Source organism: Anastrepha ludens, chromosome 2 (genome assembly GCF_028408465.1).
Source record: "Anastrepha ludens isolate Willacy chromosome 2, idAnaLude1.1, whole genome shotgun sequence".
NCBI classification, from domain to species: Eukaryota; Metazoa; Arthropoda; class Insecta; order Diptera; family Tephritidae; genus Anastrepha; species Anastrepha ludens.
This window is the reverse complement of record NC_071498.1, coordinates 170,215,673-170,233,441: the sequence shown is the minus strand read 5'-3', so window position 1 is coordinate 170,233,441 and position 17,769 is coordinate 170,215,673. Positions and strand designations below refer to the sequence as shown.

General features: G+C 38.3%; 1 protein-coding gene and 1 pseudogene across 1 annotated transcript; both read left to right on the top strand.

The window, feature by feature from the left end:
* Positions 1 to 3,056: 3,056 nt before the first annotated feature.
* Positions 3,057 to 4,859, top strand: LOC128855851 (probable cytochrome P450 6a21). Its single transcript, XM_054091058.1, has 2 exons — positions 3,057 to 4,238; positions 4,310 to 4,859. Exons 1-2 carry the CDS (start codon positions 3,143 to 3,145, stop codon positions 4,726 to 4,728), a joined length of 1,515 nt encoding a protein of 504 aa, XP_053947033.1. The 5' UTR covers positions 3,057 to 3,142; the 3' UTR covers positions 4,729 to 4,859.
* Positions 4,860 to 4,963: 104 nt separating this feature from the next.
* Positions 4,964 to 12,050, top strand: LOC128855756 (cytochrome P450 6a9-like; annotated as a pseudogene).
* Positions 12,051 to 17,769: the final 5,719 nt, after the last annotated feature.

Here is a 17,769-nt window from a genome sequence, read left to right as displayed (position 1 = left end):
TCCACAAGAGAGTCCTGTGAAAATTGGCTCTCCGAGTTTTTTGACAATAGGGAAGCGAGCTTCTATAAGAGGGGCATTATGAAGTTGGCATCTCGTTGGGAACTCGTCATCGAACAAAACGGCGCATATTTGACTTAAATCGCATTATTATAACCAATTTTATGAACAATTGAAAATTCAATAAAAATACCGCAAGACTTTTTTGACAACCTTATATAAGTCAATTAGGCGGGAATCATGTTCCGGAATATATACCCGGTACATCGAAAAAAAACCCTTCGCGAAGGTGTTCGCATTGATACAAACTTAAGAGCAGGAAGGAATCCCGTTACTGGTGTTCGATTTGCAAAGTCCCATTATGTATAATACCCTGTTTCGCTGAATATCACTCCACAGCAAGAATTTGAATTCTTACTATTATACGTATAATATTTAATTGAATTTATTGCGATTTTAGTTTAATATGTATGTAATATATGCTTATGTTAACCAAAGAAGTAAAGAGAATAAAATTTTTAATTTTATAAAATTAACCCATCTTTTTCATCCAATATCTTACCAGCGCAACTTACTCTGTGATTGACGAATATACTCGTCATAGCTCAATTCTGGCGACACAAAACTGTGCGCACTTTTAAATGGGAGCGCCACAGTTAACTGGTTAAGCAGTAGTACTAGCAGAAAAGGACGGCAGTGTTTAGGTAGAAACGGGCAAATTCTACATCCTTCCAAAATTTCATCAATAAAGAGGCCTCTTACATATACCTAACTTTAATCTATATTGCGAATTTCGTCAGTCGAAAATTAAGTGCTCAAATATGAAAATAATCAATAATGCAATAAACCAGTTTTCGGCCATAGGCTACAGGTCTTATCTATTGCGTAAGATAATTTGCCCAGAAAAAGGTGAGCGATAAGTAATTTAAATTGCGGGATCAATAAAAATTACATTATAACTTTTGTTATTATCAGAAACCATTTTTAAAACAAATATAATATACATGCACACATACCAAAAACTCGAAAGCAAGTAGTTAATAATATACACATAGAAAAATCCTCTAGTTCCGATAGGATTATTTCGACGGAGCACTAGAAAGTGTTATTTGTTTTCTGCTGCACCCCTTTTTTGTATGGTTCGGAACAAGCTCTGTTCACAGAAGGAACACGAGGAAAAAACCAAATGATTTGTGCGTGTCTAAAGCTGCTCTAAACAGCTATCTACCTTTCGTAGGCCCTTTGTGAATCAATATCAAGTTGCATATTTAAATCCGGACTTTTTGCTGGCCAATCGAGCTGGGTAATATTTTCCTGCGAAAGCCAGTTTTTGACCACTCCCGCAGTATGTTTGGGATCGTTGTCGTGCATAAATATCCAATTTACTGGCATAAACTCGAAAGAATATGGCTCCATATTATTTCTAAGTATATTCAGATACATATGCTTATCCATATTTCCTTCTATCGTGACCAGCGGTCCAACCCCGCGCCACGAGAAAGACCCCCAAACTTTTAAATTCCCACCGCCATGCTTCACCGTCTTTTTTGTGTACCGTGGATTGGTTTCCTGATTTTTTTCACGATGTACATACGTTTTTCCATCAGGACCGATGCGGTTTATTTTAGTTTCATCCGTAAAAAGTACTCGTTTCCAAAACTCTGTCTTTTCGAAGAGGTCCCTACGCGCGAATGATAAACGCGCTTTAATATTCTTTTTTGATAGGAGCGGTTTTTTTCTGCTTATGCGACCAAATACTTTATTTTCATTCAGACGCCTTCGCACAAGCTTACTGGACACAACTAAGCGTAATTTTGCCCTTATTTCAGCCGCTATCGTTCGTGAAGACATAAAAGGATCCGCTCGACTTTTCCTTACAATTATTTGATCCTCACGGGGGGAACTTTTACGTGGCGGAGCTTTACGAATTTTTTTTTTTTTGTTTTAATAAATTAGCATCCGACTTAACATCTCTGATGGCATTGTATACCATTTTTCTTAAACAATGCACTATTCTGGAAATCTTCACTTGATTGGTCCCACTTTGGTAAAGGTTCCATATTATTTTTCTTTGTTCAACCGAACTACACTTTCCTCTAGCCATTTTAGCAAAAATTTAAATAATAGACGTTATTAATTAAATATTCACCACAAAAAATAGTTATTTGCCGAACCGATCGCATGCAAGAGAAAAACACGCGTAAGTGCGCTAAATAGTTGTCCAACGTAATTGAGACAGAACTCAAGAAAAAATAAGCAATAACAAATACGAAAGAATTATAACGGTTATTTTTTGGGCATTTGAAGAGACCCATAAATAACTCTTATCATGCTGAAAACAAAATTAGGAAAATTTGCACTCTCTTAGAAGTAACTGCATTATTTATCAGTATAATATAATATAAAGTGCGCTAAATGTCTGACCATAGCTGTATATATGTATGTAAATAATACAGAAAATTCAATTTCAAAAAATTATGAATAAATATTCTGTAGATTTTCACCAACATTTCAAACTTTTTAATCAGAGTTTTTAGAACAATTTTTGGTATGCAGTTTTAATGCACATTGAATTTTGGTATAATAAAGTGCAAATTGCAAGTGGCTACAAAATACCGTTGATTTTCGACATTTTTTTACTGAAGGTGCCATTTTCTTCCACATAAAAAAATTGTCGAAAGTACTTGGCATGTAAGAAGATACGCTCTTGGCAGCTTTAGCGGCAGAAAGTGTAAATAATGATAACCAAAAACAAACATAGGTAATTAAACCGAGAAGCTACTCTGTTGCAATTAATTCGCACATGAGTAGTAGTGGTCCCCTTTTGGCGAAAAAGTACCAGGGTGGTAAGTAGTACGAATGAGTATGCACAAACAAAAGTAATAGTAATTTTATCATATGGAGAAAGCTGACTACAAAGTTGCTGTGTCATGAAAGTTGTTTCACACAAATATTCGCTCTTTAAATACAGCCCACATACGTACACACACTTGCTGAGTAGTGTATTAGTCATTTTTACGAGAAAATACATAAACATCATTCAATGTATAGTCAATAATTGTAACTTTCGTGGTTAGTTCGGGTTTAGTGCTCAACAGCGCAACAATCGGCAGTTCCGTTATTTCTAAGCAACTCTATCGCCGCAATGGCTGTAACCGCTGTTCTACTCAGTATTCTCGCAGTAATTGTTGCTGCCGCTTTTTATATTACTCGTCGCAATTTAACTTATTGGCAGCGAAGGGGTATTCCTTGTGATACGCCACATTGGATTTTCGGTAATGTTAAAGATATTCCGGCGAAAAATAGCTTGGCAGAAGTGCTTACAAGAATCTACAAACATCATTTGGGATCGGGCCCATTTTGTGGATTTTATTTATTCCAAACTCCATCGGTTTTGGCTTTGACACCGGAGTTGACAAAACACATATTAATTAAGGACTTTAGTAATTTCACTGATCGCGGTATGTATAGCAATGAAAAAGATGATCCCCTTACTGGGCATTTGTTTATGCTTGATGGCCCAAAATGGCGCGTTATGCGCAATAAACTCTCACCTACCTTCACTTCCGGCCAAATGAAATACATGTTTCCCACTATTCTGAACGTGGCTGAACAATTCGTCGAAACTATGAATAGTGAGCTCGAGCGGAATAATGTAATCGAGATCAAAGATATTATGGCGCGTTTCACCACCGATGTGATCGGCTCTTGTGCCTTCGGCATTGAATGCAATAGTTTGAAAAATCCAGATACTATCTTTCGCAAAATGGGACGTCGCATTTTCACCGAACGCCGTCATTCGGACCTCGTAAATGGACTGGTTCAAGTCATGCCAAATTTGGCACGCATATTTCATATATGTGTAGTACCAGATGAAATTACCAATTTCTTTTTGAAGATAGTACGCGAAACGGTAGATTATAGGGAGAAGAGTAATGTGCAGCGCAAAGATTTTTTGAACATCCTGATGGAACTGAATAAGGGGAAGTTAAAATTCGATGAAAAAACCGATGGAAAGAGTCTGACGGTGGAGCAAATGACGGCGCAGGCATTTGTGTTCTTTCTGGCTGGCTTTGAGACATCATCTTCTACTCTATCTTTTATGCTTTATGAGTTGGCGCAAAACCAAGCAATACAACAGCGCCTGCGAGAGGAAATTGTGAAGACAATAGAGAAACACGGCAACGAGCTAACTTACGAATGCATCAACTCGATGCCTTACCTGAAACAGGTGATTGCAGGTAAATATATGACAGAAATTATTAAAACTATGCCTGTATAATAAACGTTTCTACTTCTGCTCTTTATGTAGAAACACTACGAAAATACCCAATTCTTCCACACTTGCAACGTAAGGCGCTAGATGATTATGTTGTGCCTGACCATCCCAATTATGTGATCGAAAAGGGCACGACCGTATTCATACCAGTCTTCGCCATGCAGCATAATCCAGAAATATATCCCGAGCCCGAGAAGTTTGATCCCGATCGCTTTTCATCAGAGGAAATGCAAGTGCGGGACTCCATCAATTGGCTACCATTCGGCGATGGCCCGCGCAATTGCATTGGTATGCGCTTTGGCCAAATGCAGATGCGTGCCGCTTTAGTCTATTTGTTGCGCAATTTTGAATTTTCTACTTGTCAACTAACCGACATTCCCTTGCAAATGGATCGGAACCACCTCTTAATGCAAAGCAAAGATGACATACATCTGAAAGTGCAGCGGATTTGAGTTTCAGAGTTTGACTACCAGACCTACCTTTTGGTTTGGTATTTGTAAAAGATTTTACTTTTTATATCTATATATTCGCGAGGTAATCGGCGATTCTGGAATAAATATTCATTTTTTAATTATTCGTTTAATACAGCTAGCGTTTCGTTGTAAAGCGATCCATAGTTGAAATTGTACTGAACTGACATATCGTTCTGATTGCCTGTATTTATAGGGCTGATTGGCTTCTTTGGCACATTCATTTTTCTTTCTCAGGCGAAATGCTTGTTGTCTTTTACAATTTGGTTTTCTTATTACATCACTTGTATGCTTGCTGGATTCTAACCTTTTTCTGTACTTTGATGCCCTCTCTTTTGCTTTTAAACGGCTTCTCTCCAGCCTCAGTGGGTCAGTTTTTAGTTTTTCCCTATAGCACTTTGAGTATTTTTTACAGTTACTCGAAGAATCCATCTACATAAGACATGATTGAATTATAATTCAGAAAAAGCCATCACCTATCGAGAAAATTACTTATATGGCGTGACGTTACGAAACTTTGAAGCTCAATACGACAGAAATTCCTTGCTTAATTGTCGTAATTTTTAATTTAATTTGTAAACTTCATCAACTTTTATTAAAATACAAAATTATTTGCATCTACAATCGCCAGCGCAGTTATAATAAGACTAAATAGCATCTGTATGGCGTGACGTTATTGATGAACATCTTTTAAAAGTAAATGCAAAATGTACCGTTAATTGAAACGCCACTGCTCTTTTACATTGGTTTTACGCCTAGTTGTTGTTATTGCCAAATTGTAGCTATTAGAGTTGAATTGCAGAGTTACTCTTAGAAACGTAAACAGCAAAGAGAAAACGCTCTTGTAAATAAAAAAACTGATCACCAAGTGAACATGAAATTTGTGTTCCAATAAGTCAAGAACGCAATTAAGGAAAATTTTGAAAATATTACTTTTATGATATTTAAATAGTTTTCTTTAATAAATCAAGCAATTTTTTTTGTTTAACTTAGTCTAGGTTTTCGGTTAAGGTAGACTTTTCTGTGGAAGTTCCCATATACAAAAGAAGCTCTTTTTCCAAAAAAAGCTGTTTGTGTGTTTGTTCGCTGCCAACCGAATGAAGCAACAGACGTTAAGCGATAATCTCACCACACCTCATTAATGTAGAATTACATACATCGTATGGTGACGTATGTATGTATGTATTTACGAATCGCTCGCATTATTTCATTTCGGACATGATGCAACATTTCGGACGTATGTACATATGTATGTATGTATGTATATACTGAATTCCATGTAATTATATGTACATACAATTTTACAGCGAAATAAACCGCTATTTTCACGTTCTATATTAGTAAATCGCACATAATTAAAATACAGTTTTTGAATAGTATTTATTGATTCGGAGCGCGTTAAGTTTGCTATCGATTCCATACAATAACATTTTTTGTCATTTACATTTTACGACAACTAATAGCTTATTTTCGAAGCGATTTCAACAAATAGGTACAGCATTAATCCTTATCTAATTAAATACCTTAAATACATTGTTGTTTTAATATAGATCTATGTATATGGCTCTTAACAGCATATAATTAAAAATAATATTTTTCAAGATATTACAACAGTAATTAGTAAATGAGGTCTACCGGAAAAATTGCGTTAGCTGTTGCGTCATCCGGCATTGCTGCTACTCTTTTGAAAGGAGGCCGAACCGCACACTCTACAATCAAGCTCCGCTGAAAATCGCCACCGATGATGATAACAGCGTCTGTAGTGTTTCTAAACAGAGCAATACAGGAAAATTGATGCGTGACTGCTCATGAATAGCCTGGGACGAAGCTACCATGTCAAACAAGACGCCTGTGGAAGCACTGGATAGGACAATGCGCGATTTGCCCAACAAAAATTCACCTATGGGTGGATGTACAATTCTGTTCTCAGGAGATTTCCGTCCAATCCCATCAGTTGTGACTCGAGGAACACGTGCTGACGAAATAAATGCTTCGCTAAAAAGATCCCACATTTGGTCGCATGTCAATAAATTAGAGCTTAAAACTAATATGAGGGTTTCGTCATCTTCAGCTAAAAGTTGGCAATGGAGAATTAACACAAAGTGAGGGACGGATTAACCTAGAAAACCTTTGTGTTTTGATAGACAACATCCAAGTGTTAGTCAACAATGTCTATCCTGACATTGGTAACATAAGTTATAAGACAATATCTCGGTTTAAAGAAAGAGCTATTCTGTCACCAACTAACGAACAAGTAGATAAAGTAAATAACTTGATTATTTCAAAGATTGATGCGCCGACGAAAATATACTACTCGGTCGATAGTGTTCTCGATTTGCAAGAAGCTGTTCATTTTCCTACAGAATTTCTAAATTCTTTGAACCCGTCTGGACTCCCTCCTCACAAAATGGAGCTGAAAATAGGTTGTCCTGTTATTTTATTAAGAAACCTAAATCCACCTAAACTTTGCAATGGCACGCGTTTGATGGTAAAATCACTGAAAACTTTCATAATAGAGCGCACAATACTCACAGGATGTGGTACCGGAGAAGATGTATTGATTCCCCGAATCCCTCTGATACCATCGGATCTACCATTCCAATTTAAACGCTTACAATTTCCGGTAAAGACATTTTTTGCAATGACCATTAATAAATCTCAGGGTCAAACCTTCAACGTTGCAGGCTTAGATTTGAGCGTTGACTGTTTTTCACATGGCCAACTGTATGTCGCTCTTTCAAGAGTAACCTCTAGAGAAAACATATTTGTATTGTCTAATGACAAGAAAGCTATGAACGTTGTATATAAAGATATTCTGGAATATATTAATTGTTGTAAAAATAAAATAAATACATATGTAAAAATGCTAAAAGTAAATATGTAAAAGTGTAGGGTATGAATTTAGATATTCCAAAGATAGCAGGAAATCTTCATGCTATAAAGAAAGGGGAACACTTTTACTCCAAATTTAACGCGTCCGGGCCACGGGCAGTAATGAAGAAGCCAAAACTACTGGATCGATTTTAATCATTTTTTCGGGGAGTGACACAGGGTATATATTTTATAACCGTTGCTTGTATTTTTATAAAAAAATAGTAGTGTGTTTATTATTTTGCAAAGGGTGTAGAAATATATTCTATAATTAATGCGTTCGAAGCTTTTTCATCACTTAATTGCAGGCGATATTTATTGGAAAAATTGCACCTTCGGCTAGAAATGCAATCAAGTGGGCACTCCCTAACGTAGTACTCCCAACGCAATGTGCAAAAACATACAGATCTCAACAATGTTGAGCTTGTTGCTTTTGTAATTACATTTGTCTATGTGCATTTGTATAGGTATCTATAGAATGCATTCGCATACAGGTGCAATACGAATTTGCCGATAGAAGCTTTCAAGTATCTGAGTTTGGCGTGCTCATAATACTTTTTATCTTAGTAGTTCGCCAGCAACGTTTAAACTAGTTAGGAGCGTCTGTGCTCGCCAATCGACCAATCGTTTAGTCGCCACTATGTCAATGACGCAATGCTTGCTATTCATTATCTTGGGTCTTATGGGGTATTTCGCCTATTTCATTCGAAAACGTTTGAACTATTGACAGGACCGTTGCATACCGTGTGACCAGCCTAGCTGCTTGTTTGGCAATTTGGTTGGCATGCAAACGACGCGTACGCTGGCACCTACAATGAATTCAAAGGAACTGCCCCATTTTGTGGTTTCTATTGGTTTCATCAGCCGACGGTTTTTGTTTTAGACACCAGCTTGGCCAAAGCTATACTCATCAAAGATTTTAATAAGTTCACCGATCGTGGTCTCTATACGAATACCGATGATGATCCACTTTCTGGACATCTCTTTTCCTTGGACGGACATAAATGGCGTGCTATGCGCAATAAGCTCTCACCGACATTCACGTCGGGCAAGATGAAACAAATGTTTCCAACTGTGACGGGAGCGGCCACTGACCTAGTGAATGTGGTCAGTGAGGCATTGAAGGACGGCTCTACGTTAGAGCTGCGTGATTTTCTTGGGCGTTACACCACCGATGAGATTGGTTCATGCGCCTTCGGTATGAGCTGCAACAGCTTGAAGAACCCCAACGAACCATTTCGGCAGATGGGTAAACGCGTGTTCACAGATCAGCGCCATAATATTTTAGGCTTCGCGTTTATTTTACTATTCCCGAAATTGTCCCGGCGTCTTCATATTAAGATAACACCTGAACACATAACCGAATTTTATAAGCGCATTGCACGTGAAAATATCGAGTATCGCGAGACAAATGGCATCAAACACAACGACTTTTTCGACATATTGTTGGAATTGAACAACAATAAAATGTTGAAAACGGCAGACGGTCAGCCAATGGCCAATATATGTAAGCGTTGAAGAGATCGCAGCACAGGCATTCCTGTTCTTGGCCGCCGGTTTTGAAACCGCACCGACAACAATGGGCTTTGCGCTCTACGAGCTGGCACAACATCAGGATATGCAGCAGCGCGTGCGAAGTGCTGGGGCGGCACAATGGCGAATTCACCTACGAGTGTATGGGTGAAATTGTGTACTTGAAACAGGTGATATCAGGTAACGTAATTCAAATTTATATTTACAAGTATTTCTATGTGTTGACTAGATGTCTCCTTTGACTAAACAGAAACACTGCGCAAACATACAATAGTGCCGATGCTCACGCGTGAATGCTCGGAGGACTACCAAGTGGCCGGCCATCTGAAGTCACATCAATAAGGGTATGTTTGTGATTGTACCGGCGAATACATTTGGATGACGATTACTATCCTACGCCCGAAGAGTTCAACCCCGATAACTTTACGCGAAAAAAAGTCGCAGAACGCGATCCTATTGAGTGGCTGCCATTTGGTGATGGGCCACGTAATTGTGTTGGTTTACGTTTTGGACTGGTGCAGACGCGTGTAGGCTTGGCGTACTTGCTCAAGAATTTCCGATTCGGTGTTAGTGAAAAAACACAGATCCCCATAAAATATAACAAGAAGACATTCTTATCCATGGCCGTGGGTGACATTCACTTGAGGGTGGAGAAAGTGTGCAAATGAGTTTGCGGAGCCTGGAGGCAGCAGACCATACGTATTTGAGATTATTAAAAAAAAATTTACTATATTATTTATACTACAAAGGTGAATCTCTGTGGGTTGTCCGCGCATCACTACGAAACGACAACACCAAATGACGTAAACATTTTTATACATTCATATTTCCGCCCAATGAAGGTTATAGGCATGTTTTTATGATGAAACTCCCTTCCCACAGCCCCCAGGCCGCGCCACCACTCTCATTTGTCACTAATAATCGAATATTTGCTTAAATGTAATCTAGAAAATCTTAGTTCTTCCTATTTCTCACTATTTAAATCACACTCTAGACTTCATAATCCGCATAAGCTGTTCAACTATGACCCAAATGCAAAGTTCAAAAACGGGTTAGGATAGAAAATTATTAAATATAATTTTGCTTGATATTTTTAAAAAAATAAAAAAATAAAATCAAGAAATCGTGGTCACATTGATTGTATTGAATTTCACACTACCTTTATCACTTCTACACGTACTAATTACTTGAATTGTTGTTTTATTGACGGCTGTCGCATATTTGTTTTGGCGTCGCATAAACTACTGGCGAGAACGCGGCATACCACACGACACGCTCAGCTACTTGTATGGCAGTTTTCATAATTTATCTAAATCATACGGCTTCTCCGAGATTCTGCGCTCTATGTATCAGCGCTACAAGGGCCCCGGCCCCTTCTGTGGCTACTATTTCTTTCAGCGCCCCGCTGCCATGATCTTGGATATGGGGCTTGTGAAGAATATATTAATGAAGGATTTTTCGAACTTCAGCGATCGAGGTCTATTCTATAATGAGCAGGATGATCCGCTCACGGGAGATTTGTTCTTCGTTGACCGTTGGAAGTGGCATGTTTTGCATGGCAAACTCTCGCCGACTTTCTCCGAGTATAAAGTGCGTGGTATGTTTCCGTTGATGCGCAATGGGGCGCAGCAATTGGTCCAAACACTTGATGCGTTGGTGCAGCGCAACGTTAATGTGGAAGTGAAGGAGCTGATGGGTCGCTACGCCACCGAAGTGATTGGCAAGTGCGCTTTGGGTATTGAACGCAACAGCCTTAAGAATCCGAATGCTGAGTGTCGCGTTATTGGACGTCGTATATTCACCGATCGCCGTCATAGAGAGGGTTTTCCCAAATTGGCGCGCAAGCTACGCATGGCTGTAATACATGAGGATTTAGCAAATTTCTTTGTGCGACTGATGCGGGAGAATATGAAATATCGAGAGAAGCATAATGTACTTGGCAACGACTTGATGAATCTGATGATGGAGCTGAATAAGAGTAAGAAATTAAGGTATGATGAAAATTATGAATTTAAGGTTCTGACTGTAGAGGAGATGACAGCGCATGCGTTTTTCTTCTTTGCTGCAGATTCCGAGAAGTCATCATCGACGCTCTCTGGTGCATTGTACGAGCTGGCTAGGCAGCCGGAGATTCAGGAACGTCTACGCTGTGAGATTATTGAGACATTGTGTCAACACGACAACGAACTCACCTATGAGTGTCTGCATGAGCTGCAATACATGAAGCAGGTGTTATCAGGTAAGTGTGTCTTTGCGTCATCAATATACCATACAATTGTGGCAATGTGTGTTTTCCATAGAAACGTTGCGTAAGTATCCAGTATTGCCGCATCTGGCGCGCCAAGCGTTGCACGACTACCCCGTGCCGGATCGTCCCGAGTATGCCTTACCAGCAGGGGTTTTGGCTACAATACCCGTTATCGGCATACATTATGATCCTGAAATTTATCCTGATCCCGAGAAATTCGATCCAGAACGCTTCATGCCGGAAAACGTAAAGATGCGTGAGCGGATTGGGTGGCTACCATTTGGCGATGGGCCGCGCAAGTGCATCGGCTTTCGATTTGCGGAGATGGAGATGCGGACTGCATTAGTGTATCTGTTGAAGAATTTTCGCTTTTCTGTGAGTGAACTGACGAAGAGTACTTCAATCAATTTGAGAGGGGATACGTTCTTAAAGGTGGAGCGTATTTAGTGTGCGAGTATAAAATTAGTGTAATTTTAGTGTAGTTTATAGTCTGTAAATCAAGATACTTAATAACGTCGTTTAACGGAAAAGTAGTTTTATATTTTTTTTAAAATAGGTTTTTTTACCAAAACGAGCTTATTTATCATAGACTAAATGTGACTTCTTTATGCCTGTACGGAGGTGTAAATTTTTCTTAAAATAGGTTTTTGACAAAAATTTTAATTTTTGATACTTTCTCAAAGAAGATTTTAATTTTTGATACTTTCTCAAAATCTTTAGGGCATAAACTAACATTTAAAAAACAATGTTTAGAATAAAATATACCTAAAACAAAACTGAATTTTTTTTTTAAATTTGTTTTATTTTTTCCAAAAAAAATACATATATTCTTAAAATATTGAAAATTAAACAAAAAACCATTTTTTGAAATATTTATATACTGTTTAATATTAAATCTAAAAAAAAAAATTATTTTAAAGTATATTTTGTTCTAAAAACAATTTTTTTTGATATTTTGAAAAAAAAAATTTTTTTTATTGAAATGTTATAAATAAATAGATACATTTCATGGTATTACACCTAGTTTTATAACTAACAAGCAATTTTAGTTTGTGAATTTATGAATCTACTTATTAATAACCACTAGATCCAGTGGTTTCGTCCTCTTCAGCCTCCTAGTATATATTGCTTCATCGCAAAGAGATGAGGCTTCAGGATTGATGTGTTGCTCAATCCTATTGACATGCTTGACAGCGTAGAGATTTATCATTTCATTGACTGTATGCAATTGTACGTCTCTATGTAGGTCGTCATTGCGTATATAACAGGGGGCTTTTACGATGTCCCGTAGTGCCATGGTTTGAAAACGTTGAATGATTTCTACATTACTTTTGGCGGTGCATCCCCACAGTTGAGCTCCATAAGTCCACACTGGCCCAAGGATTTGTTTGTAAATTGACATATTATTTTCAATGCGTAATTTAGACGTTCTGCCGATAAGCCAGTACAAGTTTCTATGTTTTAGATTGAGTTCAGCGGCTTTGGTTTGGACATGTTCCTTCCACGTGAACTTAGAGTCTAAAGTCATGCCCAAGTACTTTGCTGTACAAGCATACGGAACGTTTGCGGAAAATATTTGAATGGGTTTGTAAATAACTTTTTTGTTTGTAAAGTTCACGTGTACCGATTTAGTGTCGTTAAGTTTAATATTCCACAAACTAGTACAGTTCGTTATTACAGTGATCGATTCCTGTAGCTTCGCAGTAGATTCATCCCCGTTTTCGCCAACAGCGTGGACGCACGTATCGTCCGCAAACGTCGCTATTTTGCAGGATTTAGGAACAGGCAAATCGGAAGTATACAACAAGTACAATACCGGTCCAAGTATGTTGCCTTGCGGAACGCCTGCATTGATTTTTCTAAGGCTGGTATATGCCTGTCCATGTTTTACGCGAAAATATCGATCTTCAATATAAGATGTCAATAATTCGGTAGTTTTCATCGGAAGTACGAGCGGTGCCTTTTATATGTCGGGATTTGGCAACCCTGGTGTTGCAATCTGGCAACTGACAGCTGTATCGCAAAGTTTGACATTTTTTGGCTTTTACGTATTCTGAACGTTTTGAAATACCAGCGCTATTTGTGTTGTTCACAGTAACTTAAAAGATTCATCTCGGTCCAAAAATGGAATTAAATCGTGAACATTTTCGTGCGATTATCTTTTACAACTTTCGACGTGAATTAACTCAGCAACATTGCATGGATGAACTTAATTCATTTTTTGGCGATGAAGCTCCATCAAGGACCAGTGTTTATCGATGGTATGGTGAATTCAATCGTGGTCGTAGTTCACTCCAAGACGAATTTCGTGAAGGTCGTCCATTCATTATTGCATAAACATTTGACTGTCAAAAAAATTTGTTCGCGTTGTATCCCACACAATTTGTCAATCGCTCAAAAAAAGGCTCGTGTCGATTGGTCGAAGGAAATGCTCAAAAAATACGATCGCGGGGCCTCGAAATACGTCTATGACATCGTGGCAGGTGATGAATCATGGATTTACGCGTATGAGCCCGAAAGTAAACAGCAGTCGACTGTATGGGTGTTTCAAGATGAGCCAAATCCAACAAAAGTTGTTCGGGCACGAAGCACTTCCAAGCAAATGGTCGCCTGTTTTTTCGGCGCAGAACAGTAAATTCTGAGCGGTACACAACCATTTATTTGCCAGTTGTCTTCCAAGAAATTAGGAAAACCAATCGCCAAAGACGGATCACTCTTCACCAGGACAATGCGAGCTCTCACGCATCGGCAGCATTTTTGAGCACCCAAAACATCGAATTAATGGGTCATCCGCCGTATAGTCCTGACTTGGCACCGAATGACTTCTTTTTATTCCCGTACGTAAAAAACAAACTGAGAATCAACGTTTTTCGACACCTGAAGAAGCGGTTGCGGCATTCAGAATGCATGTTTTGGAGGTACCTCATTCAGAGTGGCAAAAGTGCTTCGGCAATTGGTTCAAACGCATGCAAAAGTGTATAGATCTTCATGGAGAATATTTTGAAAAACAATAAAGTGATTTTCGATGATTCAAATTTTCTTTTGTTCTCTAATCCCGACATATAAAAGGCACCCCTCTTAGCGTCTTAAGTTTATAGATCAGCCCCTCATGCCAGACTTTATCAAAAGCCTGAGCTACATCTAGGAAAATCGCAGAGCAGATGTTATTTTTTTCCAGAGACTCACTCTTCTATTGTGTGAACTATTCGATGAACTATTCTATCGTCGAGTGTTTTTCTCTGAAGCCAAATTGATGTGTTGGAATTAGTTGCTTGAGTGAAATTATTTCTTTTAGGCGCAAGAAAAATATATTAGTTTCTCGAAAAGTTTTAAAAATAAATGTTAAAAATATTTATTTTATATTAAAAAGATGTTAATTTCAAATTTTTAATTTTTTTGTAGAATAAAATGTACTAAACATTTTTTTTTTTAATTTTTTTGCTGACAATTTTTAGGAAATAAATTACGTTTTGTCTTTTTAGGAAAACGACCACCATAGCTACCATTGCTAGTTGATTGATCATGAAGGTCAAGAGTTTAATTTTGAAAAGTAGTTTTTCAATTTTTATAAGTTTTGTGTTTTTAGAAAAAAAAAAAAACTTAAATAAAATATTTTATTTTTCGAAATTTTTTACATTTTTTGTAAAACAATTTTTTTTTTGTCAAACATCCAACCCAGATTTCTTCTCACCTGAGACACCTGTTCAGAAACAAGAGTAAAAACAGTCTTCTTCTTCCTATTTTTTAACAGGCACCCTAAATGTATACTAGTGTGAGTGCTTTGTCTTTTTACTTGAGTGCATTGGCGGTGATGCTATGCCAAATTATGTATATAAAGCAGTACACTGGAATTTGCATGGATTTAAGACCAAAGCCTTGTTGCTTGCCCACTCTACTCACCCTGACGAGGTCTAAGTCATTGTTTAGGTTCTATGGTGCATTAGGTGTTCTATGCATAGATTCAATGAGTGAGAAGGGCAGCTCAAATACCATCGGATATCATCAGCGTGTATTTGAACAACTTAGACAGGTGGCTGATATAAAAAAAAAAACAATAAAGGATCGACGATAATCATACTTGAGGACCCCCGCTGAATATGGAAAGAAAGTTGGACATTGTATTACCTATGCTGACGGCTCATGAACGACCAAAAAGAAACGCATATGGGCTAATACTCGTAAGGTTTAACGCCCAAGGATAAAAATTGAAAGAATTTCTTTAATTTTAGGTACAGCCACTTGTGATATTTATTCCAAGAACATCCATCATACTTTTGTATGAAGCTGTAACTTTTTGTATTTAACTGTATCATCATCTGTTCCTGTTTCTTCCACTAGAGCTTAGGGCCTCAGTAAAACATCTCCATCTGGTTCTGTTTTTTGCAAGAAGCTTGATTTCGTTCCAAGTTTTTCCTAACGTTTCAACTTCCTTCTAGACCGTTCTCCTACAACATATTTTAGGACGGCCAACCTTGCGAAAACTTTGTGGATTCGAATCCAGTGATTAACGACAGATTACATTTACGTCCTTGCGAAGCGTATGCAGAATCCACCTCCACTTTCACAGTTTTACCATGTTAGCTAGCGGCTGAATTTTGCACCTCTGGTATAGATCGTCGTTATCATAAGTAAATAATAAGTTGGGCCATCAGATCTCCAATATCCGACGTAAACGTCTGTTAACACAGCACTGAATTTTGCTTTCAATCCAATTGTTTGTCAGCCAGGTTTTCGATCCTTACAAGAATACGAATAGTATAATAGATTAGATTAGATTTGTGGGGGTTGGACAAGTCCAAGCACTCAGTTAGGAGACCATTGTCGTACACCCGGATAGATTTTAGTAGAAAGAATAGCGAGATAAGAAAGATCAAATGTGGGTGGTAAGACGGAAAAATTAGTTTGAGGTCACTCTTCTGCAAATCTCTTGCATTCATTGATGAATCTTAAGAGATCCGGAAGATCCATACCCAGTATATCGCAACCCAATATCCTCAGTCTGATTCTGGAAATCAACGGACAGCTACAGAGAAAATGATCTGCAGTGTCGTCATCCTCAAGACAGGATAGGCATATCGGGCTGTCGGTGACCCTCATGCCAGCCATATGCTGACCACAGACGTTGTGTGTAGTGATTACACCCACCAGTAATCTCAGGTCGCTATTAGTTTGGTTGGTTAGTTCTTTTACAAAGCCCTTGACTGCGTCTAGTTTCGCACTATCTTCAGCGGCAATGATACCACCCAGGTAAATAAAAGTGTCAACATTCTCCATTCACCATTTAAGATTAACTTTTTTTAACTTCTAGAAAATTTTCGGGTATCATTAAATTTTGGTATAATAGAGTGCAAGTAGATCAAAACTCTAAGACTGATTTTGGAGAATTGTGCATTCTCTTGTGCATTTTCTCAACTTTTTTCATATGGAAAGAAATTCGCAACACCGTCAACAGTAAAATTGTCAAAAATCAACGCAATTTTTGAACTACTTGCAACTTGCACCAAAATTTAATGGTCTGTAAAACTGCATACTCGAAATTTTTTTTAAAAATTCTGAGTACAATGTTTGAAATTTTAATAAAAATTTGCCGAATTTTACAAATTTTGTACCAAATTCGAAACGTTGCTTTATATGGGTTTTGTTGTAGTATGAAGCGTATTTAAAAAATAATCATTGAAATTCCAAAGTAAATTTATAAATAGTAAACAATTACCGGCCCCTGCCTGGCATTTGGAAAACAGAGAAGGCATGGACTTCGACCCAACGATTCTCTCTATGCCCCTTGACTCCACACTATCAAGAGTCGTACTTGAAAAGAGATACAGTGTAGTGCTGCCAGAGGCTCAGTTGTGGTCAAACTCTAAAACTGAACCAGGCAAACACCTTTTTCGTATTGTCACGGATGGCTCCAGGACCGAGCACGGCTCCGGCTCTATATGGAATAAAACTGCGCTTTGCCCTTGGAATGCATGCGTCTGTGTTTCAAGTGGAGGTGTATGCAGTTCAAGAAGCGATGAACTTTATTGTGGAAAACCGATAGAGAGGCAGATCTATATGTGTCTGCAGCGACAGCCAAGATGCGGTCATGGCCTTAGACAGCCCCCTAACCACATCAGGGTTAGTCGAGTTCTGTAAATCCAGGCTGAACTATGTCGGTAGACGTTATATCCTGACGCTAACTTTGGTCCTGGGACACGTGGGTACCGACTCCTCGGACTACTTAGCTGCAATGGGCTGTGAGGCCTTCAGGCGGAGAGAAGCTGCTGATGGACAAAACTGGTGTTAGCTGTCATGTCCGACCGACTGTCCCAAATCCTTCAGTCATTAAGCAGAAGGGACTGCAGACAGCTCATTGGACTGATGACGGGCCA